The 21,501-nt window shown below is 41.4% G+C and overlaps 2 protein-coding genes across 2 annotated transcripts in view; one reads left to right on the top strand and one right to left on the bottom strand.

Annotated features, from left to right (window-relative positions):
- Positions 1-1,642: 1,642 nt before the first annotated feature.
- On the bottom strand, positions 1,643-21,131 carry ZNF577 (zinc finger protein 577). The gene is made up of 6 exons (XM_036104094.2): positions 20,964-21,131; positions 19,728-19,819; positions 12,784-12,985; positions 9,626-9,752; positions 9,260-9,355; positions 1,643-3,570 (listed from the first exon to the last, which is right to left on the bottom strand). The coding sequence occupies exons 3-6, from the start codon at positions 12,796-12,798 to the stop codon at positions 2,213-2,215; spliced, it is 1,596 nt and encodes a 531-aa protein (XP_035959987.1). The 5' UTR covers positions 12,799-12,985; positions 19,728-19,819; positions 20,964-21,131; the 3' UTR covers positions 1,643-2,212.
- A 23-nt stretch (positions 21,132-21,154) lies between these two features.
- ZNF613 (zinc finger protein 613) overlaps positions 21,155-21,501 on the top strand; it is a 61,929-nt gene continuing 61,582 nt past the window's right edge. The window contains exon 1 of the mRNA XM_078063415.1: positions 21,155-21,277. The gene's annotated coding sequence lies outside the window, so the exon portion shown is untranslated. The remainder of the gene's footprint in view (positions 21,278-21,501) is intronic.

Raw genomic sequence — 21,501 nt, forward strand, 5'->3', positions numbered from 1 at the left:
TCTCCAGCCCAGGGAGCTTCTTCACATATATGTGCTGATCACTTCAAATCATGTGGAGGAATGTGCTCATTCTGGGTGCAGCTCTCTCCTCTCCTTAACCTGCCCCATAAATTTGAGCCACCTTGAATTCTCCAAACCCTAAACTCTGCCTCAGTTTGGAGAGACTGCCAGGATTTGATTGGATTCCCTCTCCCTATGCTACAGAATGGAAACTCTCTCCAGGCTGTAAGCTGGAGGTAGTCATAAGGCTCCCTTCATTTGTTTCCTTTCTCTCTACTTAGCTGTGCTCATCTCCCTATTACCCAATGTCTGAAAACAGGCCATTCATATATTTTGTCTGGTTTTTTTTTTTTGTTATTTAATGAGAGTATATACATTAAACATTTACTGTTAAAGAAGAAAGGTTGTTGGAATTGGCTGTGAAGAATTCTGTTACTTAGGTGCATTATGGAATATGCATTCTATACTCAGAATAGGATATGTTCATTTATACAATTTCAGAATAGATACAAATACATTTGGCAGCATTTGAAGCACATAAAGCTCATGTTCCTTTAGGGCATTTATGAGTTCTTTTCCAGTGTTCATCATTTGATTTACATATTTCAAAAGTATTCCATGCTGGTCACATCTAATGACACAGGTGTAAGATTCCCTGATTGTAGAAAAAAAGTTACTGAATTTGGACCATAATTATCAAAGATAATTACTACTCTGTGAACACGCTTCTCTACATTTATTTAAAGGCTAGGTAGGAATTTACTGTAGTATGAATTCTCCGAAATCTAATGTTTTTGTGGTAGACAGAATTGCCTCCCAAAGATGTTCATGTCCTAATCCCCAGAACCTGTAAATATATTACATTACGTGGCAAAAGGCATTTAAAGTAAAAGATTCAATTAGGTATTTTAGGCCCATATGAATTGTTTCTAGAGTTTCACAGCCTCACAGAGGAAAACTGTGCCTCAGGACAAATCATACCCAGAGCCTCACCCAATACTTGATTTAGAGCTTTTGAGCCAAGAAGATTTAGATGGAATTTTAGACTTTGAGTTGGTACTGTAATAGGTTGAGACATTTGGTGGTGCTAAGAGAGAGCGAATGTATTTTCCATGTAGTATGGACAAATAATTGGGTGCCAGAGGGTGTTCTGAAGGAGGCAGAATAAGGGCCCCCCAAAGATGCCCACATTCTAATCTCCAGGACCTGTGATTATTTCACAGTATAAGGCAAGGGGGAATCAAGGTAGTAGGTGGAGTTAAGGTTGCTAATTAGCTGATTTTAAGATAGGGAGGTTATCCGGGATTATCTGGGTGGGCCCAATATAGTCACAGAGGTCCTTAAATGTAGGAGAGGGAGGCAGGAGTTCAGTGTCAGAGTGATGGAAGAGTTGACTGGCCATTGCTGGCTTTGAAGGTGGAAGGGGTCTGCAAACCACAAATTCAGGCAACTTCCAGCAGCTGGAAGGACAAAGAAAAACAGGTTCTCCCTGCAGCCTCCAAAAAGAAAAGCAGCCCTGTGACCCCCTTGTCTAGCAAGATGCATTTCAGACTTCAGACCTCCAGAGCTATAATACTGTGTTGTTTTAAGCCACCAAATGTATGGTAATTTGTTACAGCAGCCATAAGAGACTAATAAAGTTGTATCTCCGTATTCATTATATTCATAGGTTTTTGCTACATAATTCAATTCCTAGTGCCCAAGATTTCATTTATTAGAAAAGTCTTTCCCAGATTCCCAAGGTATAAAATTGTGACACATTAGTTAGTTTGGCAATAGAATTCCTATTTTAGAATTTCCATCTTTTACTGTGTTCAGGGGTTTCTCCTATGAGTTCTTCCACATTTTACTGAAAATGTTGTCCATATTCAGTGTCTCTAGAGGTATCTTTCTACACTTCTCTGATGTGATGAGGTAGAACTTATCACTGAAAACATCATCACATTCTTTCCTAATGTTCTGGTCCTGTGGGAATTCTTGGTAACAACGGAGATATCACCTCCAGGAAAAGGCTTCCCCACAATAGCTGCATTTCTGCCCAGTGGGATTTCATAGAAATTTAGTAAGTCTGAATTCTCACAGACTTATCCTCCACCACCACTGCATCCATAGCATTTATGTGCAAAATGAGCTCTGACATATAATCTGTGGAGGATTCTTGCTAAAGGCTTTTCTGGTATCAGATACATTCTGGTACCAGAGACTTTCTTTCCTACACAATGTCTGTAACATATAAGACATAATTTATTACCGAAGGTGTTGCCACATTCACTGCATTTGCAAGACTTATTCCCTGTGCAAATTCCCTATTATCTACTGAGGCCTGACTTCTTAGAAAAGGCTGTTCCACAAACACTACATTTCTACCCCCGAGGAACTCACTGAGGTTTAACAAGGGTTGAGTTCCCAAAGAAGGTATTTCCACAGGCACTGTGTTCATCTCGCTTTGCTCTTGTGCAAGTTCACTCATGTATAAAGAGCTATGACTCCCTGAGGAAGGTTTCTCCACCTTCAGTGAATTTATAGCTTTCTCTCTTGTATGAGTTTTCTTATGTTTAATGAGAACTGACATGTGGGCAAAGGCTTTGCCACATTCACTGCATGCGTATGGTCTCTCTCCGGTATGAGTTCGTTGATGCTGAATGAGCTTTGACTTGCTCCTGAAGGCTTTTTCGCAGTCACTGCATTTGTAAGGTTTCTCTCCCGTATGAATTCTCTGATGCTTGGTCAGGTCCGACTTAAAAAAGAAAGTTCTTCCACATTCACTGCATTTATAAGGCTTCTCTCCTGTGTGAAGTCTCTGATGCGCAATGAGGTATGCCTTCTGGGAGAAGGCTTTCCCACACACACCGCATCCATAGAGTTTTTCTCCTGTGTGAGATCGCTGATGTCTATTGAGCCGGCACTTCCGGCTGAAGGCTTTGCCACACTCACTGCATCCATAGGGTTTCTCTCCTGTATGAGTTCTCTGGTGTACCATAAGCTGTGACTTTCTGGAGAAGGCTTTTCCACATTCATTACATTCATGGGGCTTCTCTCCAGTATGAGTTCTCTGGTGTTCAGTGAGCTGAATCTTCCTCATGAATGTTTTCCCACATTCATTGCATCCGTGCGGCTTCTCTCCTCTTTCAGTTCTCTGATGCCTAATGAGTTGTGCCTTCCTGGAGAAGGCTTTCCCACACTCACTGCATTCATGTGGCTTCTCTTCTGTGTAAGTTTTTTGATGTTCATTGAGCTGTGATTTAGTGCTACTGGGTTTAATGCATCCAAGGCATTTAAGTCCAGTAAGAGTTGTATCCTGCTGGATGCAGACTGATGATTTCCCGCATCCACTAACCTCATCAGAATCCTCTCCTGCATATCTTCTATTCTGGATAACAAAACCTAAATGTGATTTCAAACTTTTACAATGTGAGCCAAACTTATTGTGTCTTTGTGTTAAAGGAACAAGACTTTTGCATAAATCGAAATTGTTTCCAAGTGCATAACTTTGCTGATATCTTTCCAAAGTTTTACTCCTGTTTTGGTTTTCTGGGTGCCACTGCATATGGTCAATCTCCCATATTTCTTCTAGGAAAAAGAACAATGAAAACATCCATGATAATTTTAGGGGGAAAAATGTAAAAAAAAAAATTTGCCATGGTTTGGGCTAGCTCTTTATAAGATCCCTAAGAGAAATATATCCTATGCTCTGTGAAAAAAGACAATATTATAAAACAGCAAAGGGAAAAACACCTACTTTAGAAACAACACTGAATAGCCTACAATGAATAAATATAACTTGGGATTCTTTCCAAATAGGACCTTGCAAAATGGAGATAGAAGTAAAAATAGAACCACACAGTGACTGGAATAGAACAAAACAAGATGGAGGGGATGGATCCATTCATCCAACAAATATTGAATGTGCTGGTGTTTAGGAATATATTACTTTATGATATTTGAACGTTAGAATAATATATTAGAATATTAGAATTAGAATATATCAGTCACACTAAGGCAACTTATATAATCTGTCTCCATGGAGCTGTCATTCTAGTAACAAGACAGAGAGCAAGATGGGGGGACGAGGGGATCAACAAGTAACCAAAGAAATAAAAAAATACAGATTGTGCAAAATAGTATGTATGAAGGAGATGACAGAGTAGTGGTAGGTTAACCTTAGATAAAATAGTCATCCATGACACAAGGCAAGTTAAGGTGACATCATAGGATAAGAATGAGCAATGTTATGCAGATAACTTGATGAAGAACATTCCAAGAAGGAACAGCCAATGCAAAAACACAGAGGCAGAAAATTTAGGCATAATCAAGAAACATAAAAAAAAGGCTGGTGTACCTGGACTATCCTGAGCTTGAGTGAAGTGGAAATTGCTAAGTTTGAAAAGGGAGGAAGAATTGAGAAGATACAGATGATGTAGGAAGACTCTGTTAGAAATTAGGTTTTATGCTAAGAGCAATGGCCATAAGCCACTGAACATTTTTCGGAAGGAATACAACCCATTCTGAATTAGTATTTCCCAAAATACCAATAATCACACAGCTGTTGTATGAAAAATGAGCTGGAGAGATGAAGCTGTTGAGAGAATACACAACAGGATACAGCAGAGTTCAGCAAGGGGTAACAGCAGCACCAGCTGACCACCACGGAGATGGAGAAATGTACGAGAACAAGGACATAGTAGAGAAAGGAAAGACAATGACAGAAGGAAAAGATAAGGCTCACTGTAAGAATGAATGCCACAGGAAGAAAAGGGAATCATCAAGGATAGCTTCTCAATATGTGGCTTACGTATCTGTGTAGCTGCTGGTGCCATTTAATAAGATGAGGAAGATTAGGGAGAGAGGTTTGACATTTGTGGGGACTCAAGTGCTCCATTTTGAGGGACACATCAGGCTTGAGATAATATATACATTCACGAACAAATATGAAGTATCCAGTTAGATCTATGAGTGTGGAGAAAGTTCTAGACTGCAGATAACTTTTTTTAAGTGGGCATGGAGCCCAATGCAGGGCTTGACCTCACAATCCTGAGATCAAGACCTGAGCTGAGATCAAGAGTCAGATGCTTAACGAAGTTAATTACCCAGGCGCCCCTTCAGATAACAATTTTAAGTCATGAGTATATAAACAGTACTTAAATATTTTGACTACACAGAACCAGGTGAGATAATGTAGGAAGAATGGACAGAGAAAGAGGAAGGCCCAGGACAAGAATTTCATAGATTCCAAGTCTTAAGAGTTTTGGGAGAGGGGCACCTGGGTGGCTCAGTCGTTAAGCATCTGCCTTCGGCTCAGATCATGATCTCAGGGTCCTGGGATCGAGCCCCGCATCGGGCTCCTTGCTCAGCGGGAAGCCTGCTTCTCCCTCTCCCACTCCCCCTGCTTGTGTTCCCTCTCTCACTGTCCCTCTCTCTCTCTGTCAAATAAATAAAATCTTAAAAAAAAAAAAAAAAGAGTTTTGGGAGAGGAATATGCAAAGAGAATTTGAAAATCCCATCCAGAGACATCAAACAAATGCTGATAAACATAAACAATATGGATTTTCATAACAAAGGGTTGGAATCAGAAAATCAGAAAGTAGGACCTATAGCACCTCATCCCAAGATTACTGAGGTAAAAGAGTCAACAACTGCCTTGTTACTAAACCTTTCCCCTTTCATTCTACCTGCACACCAAAACTAACTTATATAAAACACCAATCACCTATTTAGACTAATACTGTAGTCAACACTTAAATTTTCTATGTAAAAATGATACAACCTCACCCAGTCCAATATACCCAGACACATATATGTCCGTCTAGAATTTAAAAATAGGTCCTTAGGGGCACCTGAGTGGCTCAGTCAGTTAAGTGTCCAACTCTTGGTTTCAGCTCAGGTCATGATCTCAGGGTTGTGAGATCCAGCCCCACGTTGGGCTCCATGCTGAGTGTGGAGCTGCTTAAGATTCTCCTTCTCTCTCCCTCTCCCTCTGCCCACCCTGCTCATGCATGTGCACATTCTCTCTCTAATAAAAAAAAAAAGAAAAGGTCCTCGGGCCATCTGCCCTTGTCCCAGAGAAGAGTACAGCTGTACTGACTGGTGGAAACATCACCTTCTCCAATGAGTTCAATCATACCATAACTGTGTACTATGCTGTTCAATAAAATTTTCTGCAATGATGGGAATGTTCTGTATCTGTGTTTCTTATATGGTACCCACTAGCCACGTGTGGCTACTGAGCACTTGAATGTGGGTGACCAGAGTGACAGTGGAACTGAATTTGTAATTTTACTTAATGTTAATTAAACTTAGGTAGCCACATGTGGCCAGTGGCCAATACAATGGACAGCACAGACACAGGTCATCTGTATCCATATAAACCATATCCGTACTTGCCATTATAATCTACTTGATATACTCATCCCCAAATTTTCTTCTTTCAACTAATGCCACATTCTTCCTTAATCTCTGTTCCTACATCATCTGTCACCACCAATTAAGAGATTCATTCCCCATCCAGGAACAAAACATCAACCTGCCTTATCTTCCATTTATCCTAGAATTCCAAGCTGTAACTTCCTGCTTCAATGCTACTCCCTAGCTATCAAGCAAGACCATCTACAAATAGCACAAAAAGTTAAAACAGAACCAAATTCACACTTTCTAAGCCAATTATTAACATAAAGTCCACAATAATCAGCCATTTCCTTTCATACAGTCTCCTACAGGCCAATGTACTAAGGATCTCCCACATTGCTTTCCTCAACTCTCTCTCTAAAATCTTTTTACTAACCCATATCATTTTGACTTGAAATTCAACTATCTTTCTTGCAGAAATTATTTTATCATTCTTCCAAAAAGTACTTTAATTCTTTCTGTAACACTTCACCAAAGCTCAATTTTCTCTAATTTTGCAAAAACAGCCCGTCTATGCCTCATAATCAAATCCTAAAAATTTTAATGGGACTTTGACACTTGGAAGGTATTTTGTCCTTCATTAGATCCAGCTCTTTCAGAGTGCAGTAGGGTGGCAGTTCTTCAACTACACGGATCAAAGCACAGCTGGCCTAGTTAAGTTTTTCCAAGCTCATATGCTCAGGGCACCCCCCATATCTAGTAGATTAGAAACCAAATCTCCAGAGACAAAGCCTGTGGTTTGAAAAAGTTCCCATGTAGTTTACACACATCCCTGATTTAAAAAGAAAACAAAACAAAACAAGACCTACTTTCAAGATGTGGGGAACAAACAGATGCAAGTGATGCTGTCAGTGAATGATTATCTAGTCTACATGCAGTAAGGAAGACTAACATAGAGGCCTTTTCTCCATATGGAAAAAGAAGCCTCATACCCACCATAAAACAATATGATGAAACATGTGATCATGACTGAGTCAGTGCAGTGTAGACACAAAGTACAGAAAAATTAGAAAAGAGGAAGTTCCAAGTGTGCACTGGAACTTGTGGAGATAAAAAGAGATCAAGGTGAAGGAAGGCGGTATCTGGCCGTAAAAATGCAACACAATCAAATGCACAGATGCCAATCCTCAGCTTATTGGACACTATATGACCTGTGGCTTTCAATAAAATCTATCACTTCCTCCTCTTTGGAATAAGTTTGTCACTTGTTTCTGGGACATTTTCTGACCCTCCTCCCACCATAGCCCCAATACTTATCACTCTACCCAGCTGGGTTCTTATCTTCTCAACCTCTAAATATATGTGGACCTCTTGTTTTTTTAACCAGTTCTCACTCCTCCTGTTTTCTCATCAAGTTCCACCACTTTAATGCCCCCTGCCCACAGAGGAATGCAGCCATACCATTAAAAGGGACTAACTGAACAACCGAAGACAGCCGATGTGTGTAGCAACAGGTGCAATGCAAGACTAAATGATCACAGCCTACTCCGAGGTGGGAGTGTGCAATTCCCTAAGGCCTTTTCAAAACAATAAAATCTAATAGAAGTAGCAGAGACTGTCAGAAATAATACAGAAAATCCAAGGCAACTCACAGGTAACTAAGCACCTAACGTGTACAGCACAGCAGAACCTGAGTAAAACGCACTAGGAGTAAAAGGGTTCACCAGGAGGAAAAATGATCTCAGGCTGCAACACAAAAGCTGAAGGAAAGAGGACTTCCCAGGATAATTATCCTCAGTGCCGGCAAAATATAGAATTAGAGGTCTGATCAGACTACAGAAGGGGAGATGTCAACCTGGGAATAACTGTCAGAGTACAGAGAGCTTAACTCTTCAAATATATCTGAATACACTCTATGACGGTGAAGACATTATCTGGGAGAAAGGAGGACCTCTGCTTTTGCATACAGGAAGGAGGACATCAAAGGGCAGCTGCCCTGGTAGCTGGCAACATACGGGGATTACACTGCCGATCAGACGTTAGTAGAAGAGGTCAACTTGGGACTCTCCAGCAGAGAACAGAGAGCTTAGGCCTTGAGAATGAATGAAACTTTTAATAGGAGAATGAAGCAGAAGATTAAAAAAAGAAAGCAAAACCCACAGAAACCCAGAACCTGGAAGCTGGGGAAGCAGAGGCTGAATAGTACATTGAGGTGCCCTAAGTGACAAGGTACGTGTAGTTTTTAGATGACCTCAGGTGAGGTGGGCTGTCAGGGAGGGATTTCAGCCCTTCTGAAAGGGGCAAGGATGTGCAGAAGACGAGAACTGTGCCACGTGCAAAGCCATCTGTATGGGAGCAAGTCGGTGAGGAACAGGAGGTGGGAACGCTGCAGAAAGGGAAGGGAGAAGACAGGCAGAAGCTGGGCAGGACGGAACCAGGTAAGAAATCTGGATCCTACATGAGCCAAGACTAATCAGACCTAGAAATGAGAAAAAAAGGAAGACCTCAACCTTTAATAGCAGGCAAAGAACAGCCCGAATAAAGAAGAGCGATACAGAAAGGAGTTGCTCAGATTTTTGTGTCACCAAATGGCATAAGAAAAGTTCTCCAGGGACGCCTGGGTGGCTCAGTTGGTTGAGTGTCTACCTTCGGCTCGGGTCATGAACCCGGGGTCCTGGGATCAAGTCCCACATCGGGTTCCCTGCTCACTGGGGACCCTGCTAGTCCCTCTGCCTGCCGCTCGCCCTGCTTGTGAGCGCTCTCTTTCTCTCTCTCTGACAAATAAATAAAATAAAATCATTAAAAAAAAAAAGAAAAGAAAAGTTCTCCACACAACACTTCCAAAGTGTTAACCTTTCACTGGCCCACTGGAGTTTTAGTGTCCTTTCTCCCCATTTTCTTGGTTTTCACCACTCACCTTGACAGGTTTGACTCTGAGCTGCTCCCTCTACCGTCCATGGTGGTTCTCCTTGCTCCAACTGGAAGAGTGAATCTGGTTTGCTAGCTCGATAACCTGTAAAATGGGAAATCATTGAAAACTTGGCACCAAGTATTTAAGCTTGGGGAATCTAAGAAAGCTGGAGAACGTCTGTACATCATTTATACTTCAGTAAAGCAAAATCCTTTTCCTGGGGGAGGGAGAGCATATACACTCTAGCACCAAAGAGGAGAATAAAAGTCTGTTCTCTACAATGTGTTAGTGCAAACCAGGAGATATTTCAGGGACACTACCGATTTTATTGAATGAGGAAGAAAAGGCAACGGATTGTGCTGCTGTCCTCACCCACTGACACCAGGTTCCTATAGTTCTCCAACATCACGTCCCGGTACAGGTCCTTCTGAGATGGAGCCAGTAACTGCCATTCCTCCCAGGAGAAGCCCACAGCCACGTCCTCAAATGATAACGATGCCTGTAACAACAGAGGCCGATGCAATCTAAGGTGGAACAGATGATGCGGAAAAGAGGGACAGGAACACGTTCTCATCATTTTCCCTTGATAAGTTATGCACACTGTGAGTATTTCACATACCACAGGACCATGTGTCTTAGTCCACTCAGGTTCCTATAACAAAATACCAGAGACTGTGTAGCTTATAAAAGCAGAAATTTATTTCTCACAGTTGTGGAAGCTGGGAAGTCCCAGATCAAGGAGCCAGCAAGGTTGCATTCTGGTGAGGGCCCACTTCCCGGTCCAAAGGCCCCACCTCCTAATACATCATCTTTGGGGGTTAAGATTCTACCATATGAATTTTGTGGGGACACAAACATTCAGACAACACCACCATGGAATTCTATTAATTAGTTCTTCTTAGCCTAAAAGAGTACTAAAGTAATATTTGAAGAAAAAAAAATACTTGCAGAGACAAAACAATGTGGAGGAAGAATGTTCATTATTTGTTTATAACAGTGAAAAACTATCCATATCTACACGTCCATCAGAAACAGACAAGGGGGGGGGGCGCCTGGGTGGCTCAGTCGTTAATCGTCTGCCTTCGGCTCAGGTCATGATCCCAGGGTCCTGGGATCGAGCCCCGCATCGGGCTCCCTGCTCCGCGGGAAGCTTGCTTCTCCCTCCCCCACTCCCCCTGCTTGTGTTCCCTCTCTCGCTGTGTCTCTCTGTCAAATAAATAAATAAAATCTTTAAAAAAAAAAAAAAAAAAAGAAACAGACAAGGGGGCGCCTGGGTGGCTCAGTTGGTTAAGTGTCCGACTCTTGATTTCAGCTCAGGTCATGATCTCAGGGTCGTGAGATGGAGCCCTGAATTGGGCTCCGCACTGGGCACAGATCCTGCTTGAGATTCTCTCTCCCTCTGCCTCTGCCCCTCCCCACTGCTTGTGTACGTGCCTGCGCGAGCTCTCTCTCTAAAAAATAAAATGGAAAAACGGGGCGCCTGAGTGGCTCAGTTGTTAAGCGTCTGCCTTCGGCTCAGGTCATGATCCCAGGGTCCTGGGATCGAGTCCCACATCGGGCTCCCTGCTTGGCGGGAAGCCTGCTTCTCCCTCTCCTGCTCCCCCTGCTTGTGTTCCTGCTCTTGCTATCTCTCTCTCTCTCTCTCTCTGTCAAATAAATAAATAAAATCTTAAAAAAAAAAATTTTTTTTTTTAAATAAATAAAAAAATAAAATGGAAAACCTTAAAAAAAAAAAAAGCAGCTGAGGATATACTGCAGTACCTCCATGCTGTAATATACTGTGCAAACGTTAAAATCAATTTGGTAGGGGCACCTGGGTGGCTCAGTTGGTTAAGCGTCTGCCTTTGGCTCAGGTCATGATCCCAGGGTCCTAGGATCAAGCCCCACATCGGGCTCCCTGCTCAGTGGGAAAAGCCTGCTTCTCCCTCCCCCACTTCCCCTGCTTGTGTTCCCTCTCTCGCTGTGTCTTCCTCTGTCAAGTAAATAAATAAAATCTTAAAAAAAAAAAAATCAATTTGGTAGTGGGGCCCCTGGCTGGCTCAGTGGGTAGAGCATGACTCTTGATCTCACAGTCATAAATTCAAGCCCCACGTTATGTATAGAGATTACTTAAAAATAAAATCTTAAAAAAAAAAAAATTTGGTAGATGTAAACCTATTAATGCCAATGATCTTCAAGGTACTCTCTTAAATAAAAAAAAAAATCAAGTCCCCAAGTTGTGTATATAGTATGATCCCAGATATATGAAAAAGTTTTAATAATATACACAATTATATATGTATAAGTATACATATTGATGCATATAAAAATGTGTATAAATATATTCTACCACATGTCAATTATACAAAGAGATTGACTGGAGACCCAAACTATTAACATCTGTTACCTCTTGGGTTGGAGGTTGGGCAGGAAGAGGTGAAAGGGAATATTCTCTTTTGGTGTAAATACTTCTTTTTGTTTGAATCTTTTACATGCAAGTGTAGCCACGCATCATTTAAGTAATTAATAATACAAACGCCAGACCAGGAATAATTGACTCTGCCTTCATTTCTGAACCTGCAGTTGAAAAGGTATAAAGGGAGCATTACCACCGTCTGTACTCCAAGTTGTTATCAAAGAGTGGAACTTTCAGCTGTCTTCTGCCAAATGGCAGAATTCTTCTTCATGGAGGACCACTCAAAGGTCAAGCAGCCCATTCATTCTATTAAATAATTCAGGCTTTATTCCGGGGTAAAGTGTGGACTGCCAGAAGATTCTATTGTCCAGGTGCACTGCTTTTGAAGAATTTTGTCCAATCAAGTTCTGCTTTGGCATTATCCCCTTAGCTTACTCTGACGAACATAATGAGAAAAAGCCAAAGGAAACATCTTATGCCTTTATTACATGACTGATATTGAGGACACTGTCTACCACAAAATCTCTGTGAAGAGCTAGGAAAAGAAATTTCTTAAGCACTAAGAGCAATGAAATTACTTTCCCTGAAGAACTGGTTTGCTTTCTCCTCACGGACACTACAAATCATGTAACTTTTCATGTTTTTCTTGTTATTACAGCTGCCAAGAAATGAGACACAAATTCAAAGCTAAGCCAGCCCATAAGATCTTACACATTTACCTCGGTTCCATCCTTAAGGGCTTTGTATGAATCTTACGACCCATGTATCTTGCCTCCTAACTTGCCCAGATTTTAAGATTATGGCCTAAACTTATTTTCCACAGATCCTGATTTTTATCAACATATACTGTTTCATTTTATCAGACTGTTTATTTTTTAACTTTTTTAAAAGATTTTATTTATTTGACAGAGAGAGAGAGTACAAGCAAGGGGAGAAGCAGGCAGAGGGAGAAGCAGGCTCCCCACTGAGCAAGGAGCCTTATGCAGGGCTCGATCCCAGGACTCTGGGATCATGACCCGAGCTGAATGCAGACGCTTAACAGACTGAGCTACCCAGGCACCCCCAGACTGTGTTTTAGAAGCTTCCACAAATCCACTGGGAAACAAAGGACAAAAATAGGTAAAATAAGCCTTACCCGGGCCTTGGTCATGTTCTTCTGTTCTGAAGAAAGGGCTAGCAACTGCAGGGTATGCTCTGTCTTCTGTCTGCTCCCGGCCTGCCTGGAAGTTATGGTCAGATATCTCAGGTCAGGCTGCTGCCAGAAATGATGATCTCCTAAGCCTGAGACCTCCTCCTTCTTCCAGTACTGATAATGTCTTATTCCTGTAGACTAGAACCTGTGGATTCAAGAGCAAATTCAACTGTAAGAGGGTATGTACCTGGGACCCCAGCTTTCTCTTGCCATGCAGACTTACTCTAACAAAAGGCCCCAACATTTCCTCTGTCTCTTTAACACCAGGAAAGCTTTTACATCATGGATCCGTGCTCCATAAGAAGACATGGGATGGGCAAGAGGAATGCCTCCCCCCTTTTTTGGCAAAGTTAGACTAGAATGGATGTGAAAGAGATGGGAAAAAACCCCAACCATGATCTTGTCTGTAGCCAAGTTCTTACACAAATCAATTTTAGGAAAGATAATGGATACAAGTGGTGGCTCTGGAAACTGCCTTAAAACCACCTGTGCCCACATATTCCTAAAATTTCTGTTTATTGCACTGAGCAATTATCCTATTTGAAGACCAAGGGACTATAAAAATCATGAGCATCGTCTTATTTAATCCTCAATACTACTCTATAAGGTAAGCATGATCTCCATTTTAAACATAAGTAAGCTGAGGCTTGATCAGGTGAAGTGTGTTGTCCATGTTAATATCCTCCCTAAGTAGCAATATGGGAATCTGAATCCACATCTGCCTCTCTCCATTATGGCATATTCCTTTTCCAATAGCCTCACAATACAATTTGTTTTCTTTCTCATGCAGTTTAATAATTTTACTCCCTGGGGCGCCTGGGTGGCTCAGTCGGTTAAGCGACCGACTCTTGATTTCAGCTCAGGTCATGATCTCAGGGTCCTGGGATTAAGCCCAGCATCGTTGGGCATCCTGCTCAGTGGGGAGTCTGCTTCTCTCTCTCTCTGCTCCTCCCCCGCTTGTGTTCTCGCTCCTAAATAAATAAACCAAATCTTAAAAAAAAAAAAAAGAACTTTACTCCCTAGCATATCATACTATGGAGTGGCCACACAGTCATAGTTGCAAAAACAGAACCCCTGGAACCAGTTCTTGTAATATTTGCTATGCACACCCAGCCAGCTCCTCCCACACAAGCCAGAATGCAAAGGCAGAGACATCCTTGCCTCAGCAGCTGCAGGTCAGAGATCAGTCTCCCCAAGGGCCAAGCCCTGGAGCCATGCTAGAAACTCACACTCTGAGGACACCAACACCATGAAGTCAATTTGAATTTTGCTTCACCCTGCAAGGCAGCAAATTATTCTCAAAGACTCTCTTGCTCTCTTGAATCCTCCATACCCAGAGAGCTCATCTCTGACTCATTCTCTGGCCAACTGGTAAACACAGTAAACAAGGATACCTACCACCCCCATGTCTAATCCTGACAATGCTTTATCCCAGCGTTGGCCCTTCAGTCTAGTCTACCCGCAGTGCCAGCCTAAAAAGAATGGTATACAACTCCACACGGGTAGGAGAAAGGTAGGAAGAGGGGGTTAGACATGAATGAGTTTACAACTGAGACCTCCAGGATTGGAGATCAAGGACTCAACCGTTTCCCAGAAGCTGCTTGGCAGACTTTCCCTCACCCTTAACAGAGCAGAGGTGCATCAAATGTTCATGCCTGGAACATAGCAATGAAACCGAAAATGGCAATGGAACTACCCTGATTGGTAGGACTAATCTGCATCTCCTACTGAACTAAGGTTAAGGTCAAGTTCCTAGATGGATGACTGTCTAAATAAAATGGGGATTTTCTTAACAAAAGGGGCATGGATGTCAGGATGGCAGCCAACAGTAGCCAATAACATAAATTAATAGGTTAGAAGAGAAAAGCCTAAATTGATATTGAAAAAGTAGCTCATAAAATTCAGTATTCCTTTTGTTAACAAACCTATAATAGCCTAGGAACGGAGTGGCTACTTCCTTAGACTCATTATGGTACAATGGGAAACAGTTGGTTTTTGTGCCAGGTTTATGGCACACAGCTCCTAAAATCCTTGGAGTGACAAGAGTAGCTTTGATATGCCAATGAGATTATTGGTGGCTGGGGGTCCACAGACAGCTTCAGGATAGGGGGTGGTCCCCAGAAAGACCAAGGCATGATTAGAGGGTTGGAACTTTCAGCCTCATCCCCTGGGAAGTGGGAGGGGCTGGAGATTGAGTTTAATCATCAGTGGGCTATATAATCAACAAAATCTCCTAAATTACACGGTTTGGAGAGCTTCTGAGTTGAACACTCAGGTGGTGCCAAGAGGGTGGTGTACCCCAACTCCATATGGACAGAAGCTCCTGTGCTCAGGACCCTTCCAGATCTCACTCTATGTACCTCTTCATCTGGCTGTTCATTTGTATCTCTTGTAATAAATTGGTGATAGTAAGTAAAGTATCTTCCTGAGTTCTGTGAGCTGTTCTAACAAATTATTGAACTTGGGGGGGCGGGGTGTAGAAACCTCTGATTTATTTTTTAAAAAGATTTATTTATTTGAGAAAGAGAACAGGGGGAGGGGCAAAGGAAGAGGAAGAGAGAGAATCTCAAGCAGACTCCCAGCTGGGAGTCTAAATTCATGTCTAAATTCCCTCCACTGATGGCAGAGCCCAGTGCGGGGTGATCTCACAACCCTGAGATCATGACCTGAGCCAAAATCAAGAGTCAAACACCCAACCGACTGAGCCACCCAGGTGCCCCCGAAACCCCTGATTTATAGCCAGCTGGTCAGAAATACAAGGGGCAACCTGGGAATAGTGACATGTATCTGAAGTGTGGTCAACCTTGTGAAACTGAGCCCTTAATCTGTGGGATCTGCATGAATTCCTGGTAGTTAGCATCAAAACTGAGTTGAATTTTAGGACACCCAGTTGTTGTCCAGGGAGTTGGGAGAATTGGCTGGTGTGGGGACAAACTCCCACACATGTGATGTCAATAGTGTTGGGAGAAAAAAACAGCTTACTGATAAAACAAGAACAAAATAAAATCCTATAAATCTCTTGTAAAAGGATACATCAAGTGTAACACCATTTGCATAAACTTCTTAAATGCACATAGAAATAGAATATATAGTTTGGAGATACACACTTAAAGTCCAAAAATTATTATAATGTAAAATTTCAAGTTAGAGGTTACTTCTAGGGATGAAGAGGAAGGAATGGAGTTGGGACTTGTAGTTGACATGTTAGTTGGAAGTCACACTGTCTTTCTTTCCAAAAGATAAGAGGAAAAAAGGAAAAACATCTAAAGCAAAACAAAAGCAAAGCAAGTAAAATCACTTTACATGCCCAATGGAGAGCCGGTGAGATGCTGGAAGCATTCCTATGAAGCATGGAAAGGCGTAAATACCACCATTCTCATTCATCACTGGTCTTATCATGTCGTTAGAGAGAAGAATCAAATAGCAGTGATCAATATGAAAGAAAAGAAATTAACAACATTTGCACAGTATTAAGGAACACCCAGAAAACTCAAGTAATTGAAATGGACAAGACTCAAAAATAAGAGTTAGTCATGACGAACATAGTTAATGTACAAAACTGCTCAAGTCACCAAGTTGCACAACTGAAACTAATGTAACATTGTGTGTCAACTGTACTAAAAAAATTTAGTCAGTGGTTGAAACTGACATGAAAATGACACATGAAAAATGATAACATTCCTTTACATATATAAATACTATCGGTTGGTGTTATTATTTTTGGTATAACTGACATGTATTAGTTTCAGGTGTACAATGTAACAATTCAGTATCTGTATACATTATGAAATGGTCACCGCGATAAGTCTAGTTAACATTTGCCACCAGTTATAAAATTTCAAATATGCAATATGGTATTATCATAGTCACCATTCTGTACATTACATCCCTATGACTTATTTATTCTATAACTGAAAGTTTATGTCTTTTGACCCCTTTCACCCATTTCACCTACCCCCAAACCTCAGCCTCTAGTAACCACCAAACTGTTCACTGAATCTATGAACTCGGTTTTTTCGTTTTGTTTCATTTTTTAAGATACCCTATACATAAGTGAGATCATACAGTATTTGTCTTTCTCTGATTTATTTCACTTGGTATAATGCCCTCAAGGTCCATCCATGTTGGTGCAAATGGCAAGGTTTCCTTCTTTCTTATGGCTGAATAATATTCCATTGTGTGTGTATCAATGACTGAGCCACCCAGGTGCCCCTCCAATATATGCATTTCTAATACATGTCTAAATTCCCTCCACTGATTGCTTTAGTTGAATTAAACAAAAGTTGAGATGTAGGATTATTAAAATGCAATTCAAAACATTTCCACTGTAATTTTTTCTGAATCATGGATTATTTAGACGTGTATGGTATGCTTACCAAAAATGGGAGATTTTCTAGTTATCATTTTGATATTGCTTTATAAGTTTAATTCCACTATAGCCAGAGAAAGTATTCTGTATGATTTCAATCCTTTAAAATTTGTTTAGACTGGCTTTATGGCCCACCATATGCTAATTTTTTTTCCATATGCTAAATTTTTATAATTGTTCTATGTGCATTTGAGAAAAATCATTGGGGGGAGTGTTTTACACTGGTCAAGTTTGTTAATTATGTTATTCTAATTGTCAGGGGTTGGCAGTATAGTGGGTTGGTGAACTGTTTTTGTAAATAATGTTTTCCTGGAACACAGCCATACCCATTTGTTTATGTATTCTCTAGGCTACTTTCATCTTACAATGGCAGAGGTCAGCAGGTGCAGGACTATCTGGCCTGCAGAGCCTAAAATATTTACTCTCTTATTGCTCTTTACAGAAACTTTGCTGACCACTGTTAAACTATAGCCTTCTAGCTTTTCGTCTCCTTGTTCTCTGTTACTGAGTGACGTATGCTAAGAACCTCCCATTAGGACTGGGCATTTGTCATTTCTCCTTGTATCTAGCATACCCTACAATTCAGGAATTCTACTAAGTATATCATGCATCAAAATGCATGTACAAAAATGTCCGTATCAGCATTCTTTATAATAGACACAAGCCAGTAACAACCAAAATGTGTATTAATAGTGGAATGCATAAATAAATTGGGGTATAATCACACCAAAGAATACCATACAGCAATGAAAAAAAAAAATGAACTATTGCTAAATGCAACAAATTAGATGAATTTCACAACAAAATATTCAGCAAAAGAAACCAGATACAAAAGGACATGTACCCTATGATCCCATTTGTATAAAGTTGGTTTTTTTTAAGATTTTATTTATTTGAGAGAGACAGAGAGTGAGCACAAGCAGGGGGAGCAGCAGAAGGAGAGGGAGAAGCAGGCAGGGAGCCCAACAATGCTGGGCTCAATCCCACGACCCTGAGATCATGACCTAGGCTGAAATCAAGACTTGGATGCTTAACCGACTGAAGCCACCCAGGTGCCCCTCCATCTGTATAAAGTTAACAGCAGCCAGGCAAATTTGATGTTTTTAGGGTAATAATTACCTCTGGAGAGAAGGGAGGAGATTAGGATGAGATGGGGCTCCTAGGGTGCTATAATATCCTATTTTTTCATTTTTAGTGTTATACTTGAAAAATACTCTTAAAGTACAGATCAGTTTCACTTATAAATGTAGAAGTAGGGCGCCTGGGTGGCTCAGTTGGTTAAGCAACTGCCTTCAGCTCAGGTCATGATCCTGGAGTCCTGGGATCGAGTCCCGCATCGGGCTCCCTGCTCAGCGGGGAGTCTGCTTCTCCCTCTGACCCTCCCCCCTCTCATGCTCTAGCTCATTCTCTCTCTCAAATAAATAAATAAAATCTTTAAAAGAAAAAAAAAAATGTAGAAGCAAAAATTTTTAAATTTTATTATGAAAAGGTTCAAGCCAAAGAAGAAGAAACAGTATAAGAAAACCCTATGTACAAAGAAAGAGGAGGGGCACCTGAGTGGCTCAGTCGGTTAAGCATCCAACTCTTGATTTTGGCTCAGGTCATGATCTCAGGGTCATGGGACTGAGCCCCGCATCAGGCTCCTTACTGGGTGTGGAGCCTGTTTGAGATTCTCTCTCCCTCTGTCCCTACCCACGTGTGGAGAGAAGAGAAGAGGGGAGGAGAAGTGAGGAGAGGAGAGGAGAGGAGAGAAAAGAAAGAGGAGTATAATCAAACTCCTCATATCCATTATGTGCCTTCAATAATTATCAGCTCAAACCTAATTTTGTATTATCTACATCACCACTCATCTCTCTTCACCACAGGATTATTCTGAAGCAAATCCAAGACATCTTTTTATTTCTAGATGCAAAAATATTAAATAAAATATTAGCAAATGGAACCCAGCCACATATTTAAAGAACAAATCACTATGGACAAGTATGGTTTCTTCCAGGAATATAAGACACTGGGAAATCTAGTAATCTATAAATAAAATATTAAATAAAGAGAGAGAAGAAAAATATAAATGAAAGTAATTTTAAAGTTATTTGAGGGGCTGCATTGTACAGCATGGTGATTACTGTTAAGACTGTATTATATAACTGAAACCTAAGAGAGTAGATCTTAAATGTTTTCACCACATAAAAGAAATGGTAATTATGTGACATGATGCACATGTTAGCTAACCTACGGTAGTAATTATTTTCAATATATAAGTGTATTATATCAACACGTTGTACCGTTAAACTTACAGAATGTTATATGTCAATTATATCTCAATAAAGCTGGGGGGAAAATCTTTGAGAATGAGGAATAAAAACTTGATAAACCATAGTTACCATTTATTCCGACTATACTAGGTGCCAGGCACTACACTTCGTACTTAAAGAATATTTGCTAATTTAATCTTCATAACTATGAAGTAGGAATTATGACAGCTTTTTTCACCAATAAAGAAACTCAGACATTAACCTACCCAAGTCAGAGACAGAAGCAGGTTCTTCTTACTCCACAGTTCATACACTTGCCACCTGGCCAAAATTATTTGCAGATAACGAAAATACTCAACTAGAAAATATAAAAGAATCAATGTATAAGCTAGTGGCAGTAATATCAGTAGACTGAGAGGACAAAATCAATTTAAATTTTTGTTTTTGTGCATTATATAAAATTAGAAGAAACAAAAAGTGGGGTCATACTGAAAAAACCCACACCATTTACGATTACAACAGTATAAACTATTTAGGAATAAACATAAACAGATATGTCTAAAACACATGTGGAAAATCACCACCACAGCTGGTCAAGTTAACAAAACACTTGTGTTAAAGGAAACCCATCAAATGTTCCTGAAAGTGTTGGACCTATACCCACATCAGTTTTACCCAAATTAAAGCACCTGCGCAACAGAACATAACTGCAATAGTTTTAAAAAAAGAAAAGAAAGATGAAAACTTCCAAAGAGTTGGTAACAGGATATCAGATTCAAAATGTGTAAAATTACACCAGTACCTACACAACTGATCCCAACATCAAAATTGGAATACACTAAAATTTAACAAGAGTTATTTTCTGGACTATTTAGGAGTTTGAGCATGTCATTACATGGGTCGGAAATAAAAATGAAAACATATTTTCTGCAAGAATATACAGTAAACAGGGCGCCTGGGTGACTCAGTTGGTTAAGCGACTGCCTTCAGCTCAGCTCATGATCCCGCAGTCCTGGGATCGAGTCCCGCATCGGGCTCCTTGCTCCGCAGGGAGTCTGCTTCTTCCTCTGACCCTACCCCCTCTTGTGCTCTCTCTCTCAAATAAATAAAAATAAATAAATAAATATCTTTAAAAAAAAAAAGAATATACAGTAAACATGGGCGCAAGAGGCCAGAAACCCCATCTTTAAAAGGATGTGATAAGCATCAACAACGGAACTCCCCAAATTCTGTCCCCAACACCGACAACGCCGACACGACCCCTGCTTCCCCCAACCAGACGCCTCATACCGCTACTCTCCCCAAGTTCTCGTTCCAGCACGAAACCTCACAAGCTCCCCCTCCACAGGGAACTCCCAAGTGATCCTTCAACACAACCCCCTAGCGATTTCCCATTCGCTTCCCCCAACACCTACCCCCACGCGCTCCAGGACAAAACAAAAACACCGCAAAACCCAAGGCGCTCTCCCTGGCCCCCAAACACTCCCAGAACCGACAATGACCTGGCGATAACGTCGATCTTCACCTCTGGAGACAAATCATCGTTCCACTTCCCGAAGCACTTTGCTTCAGCGTCTACCGCCCCCGAGCCCCACCTCAGCGACTGACAGACCCTCAGAAGCGCCGAGGACGGCGGCCGACGAGGGCCAACGTGCGTTGTTCCAGGGACCCGGAATCTGGCGCGAGGCTCGGCCTCTGTGACGTCATATTGCAGCGCCGGCTCCAGGCTGCTCGCCAGGAGCCGCGGTTTCCCTCACTTCCTGCCCTGCGGCGAGCGTCCTCTCTCTTTGCGCCTTTCGCGGGAAGGCGCTAGACGGTGAGAGGCTATTGAAAACGCTTTATTTCACTTTATTTCCGGGCCACTTTAGCCATTGGGCCCCGAATTTGTAACATTCACCAGGGGCGGTGCGTATACAGCTTAGCGTCTCAGAAACTCAGGCCTGCCCAGATCTCCCCTCAGGACCGGCCGAGATGGTCTGGTTTAAAGCGCTTTCACTTAAAGAATAGGGAGAAGCTAAGTGGGCGCGGCCCGCGTAGAAG

This window comes from Halichoerus grypus, chromosome 15, assembly GCF_964656455.1.
Source record: "Halichoerus grypus chromosome 15, mHalGry1.hap1.1, whole genome shotgun sequence".
Classification (NCBI taxonomy): Eukaryota; Metazoa; Chordata; class Mammalia; order Carnivora; family Phocidae; genus Halichoerus; species Halichoerus grypus.

Excerpts from the sequence above, each read along its gene's own strand:
- ZNF577 (XM_036104094.2), bottom strand. Across the intron at positions 9,356-9,625 it reads TAGGAACCTGGTGTCAGTGG|GTTATCGAGCTAGCAAACCA; the intron begins GTGAGGACAGCA and ends CCCATTTTACAG. Across the intron at positions 3,571-9,259 it reads TCAGAGTCAAACCTGTCAAG|AAGAAATATGGGAGATTGAC; the intron begins GTGAGTGGTGAA and ends TCTTTTTCCTAG.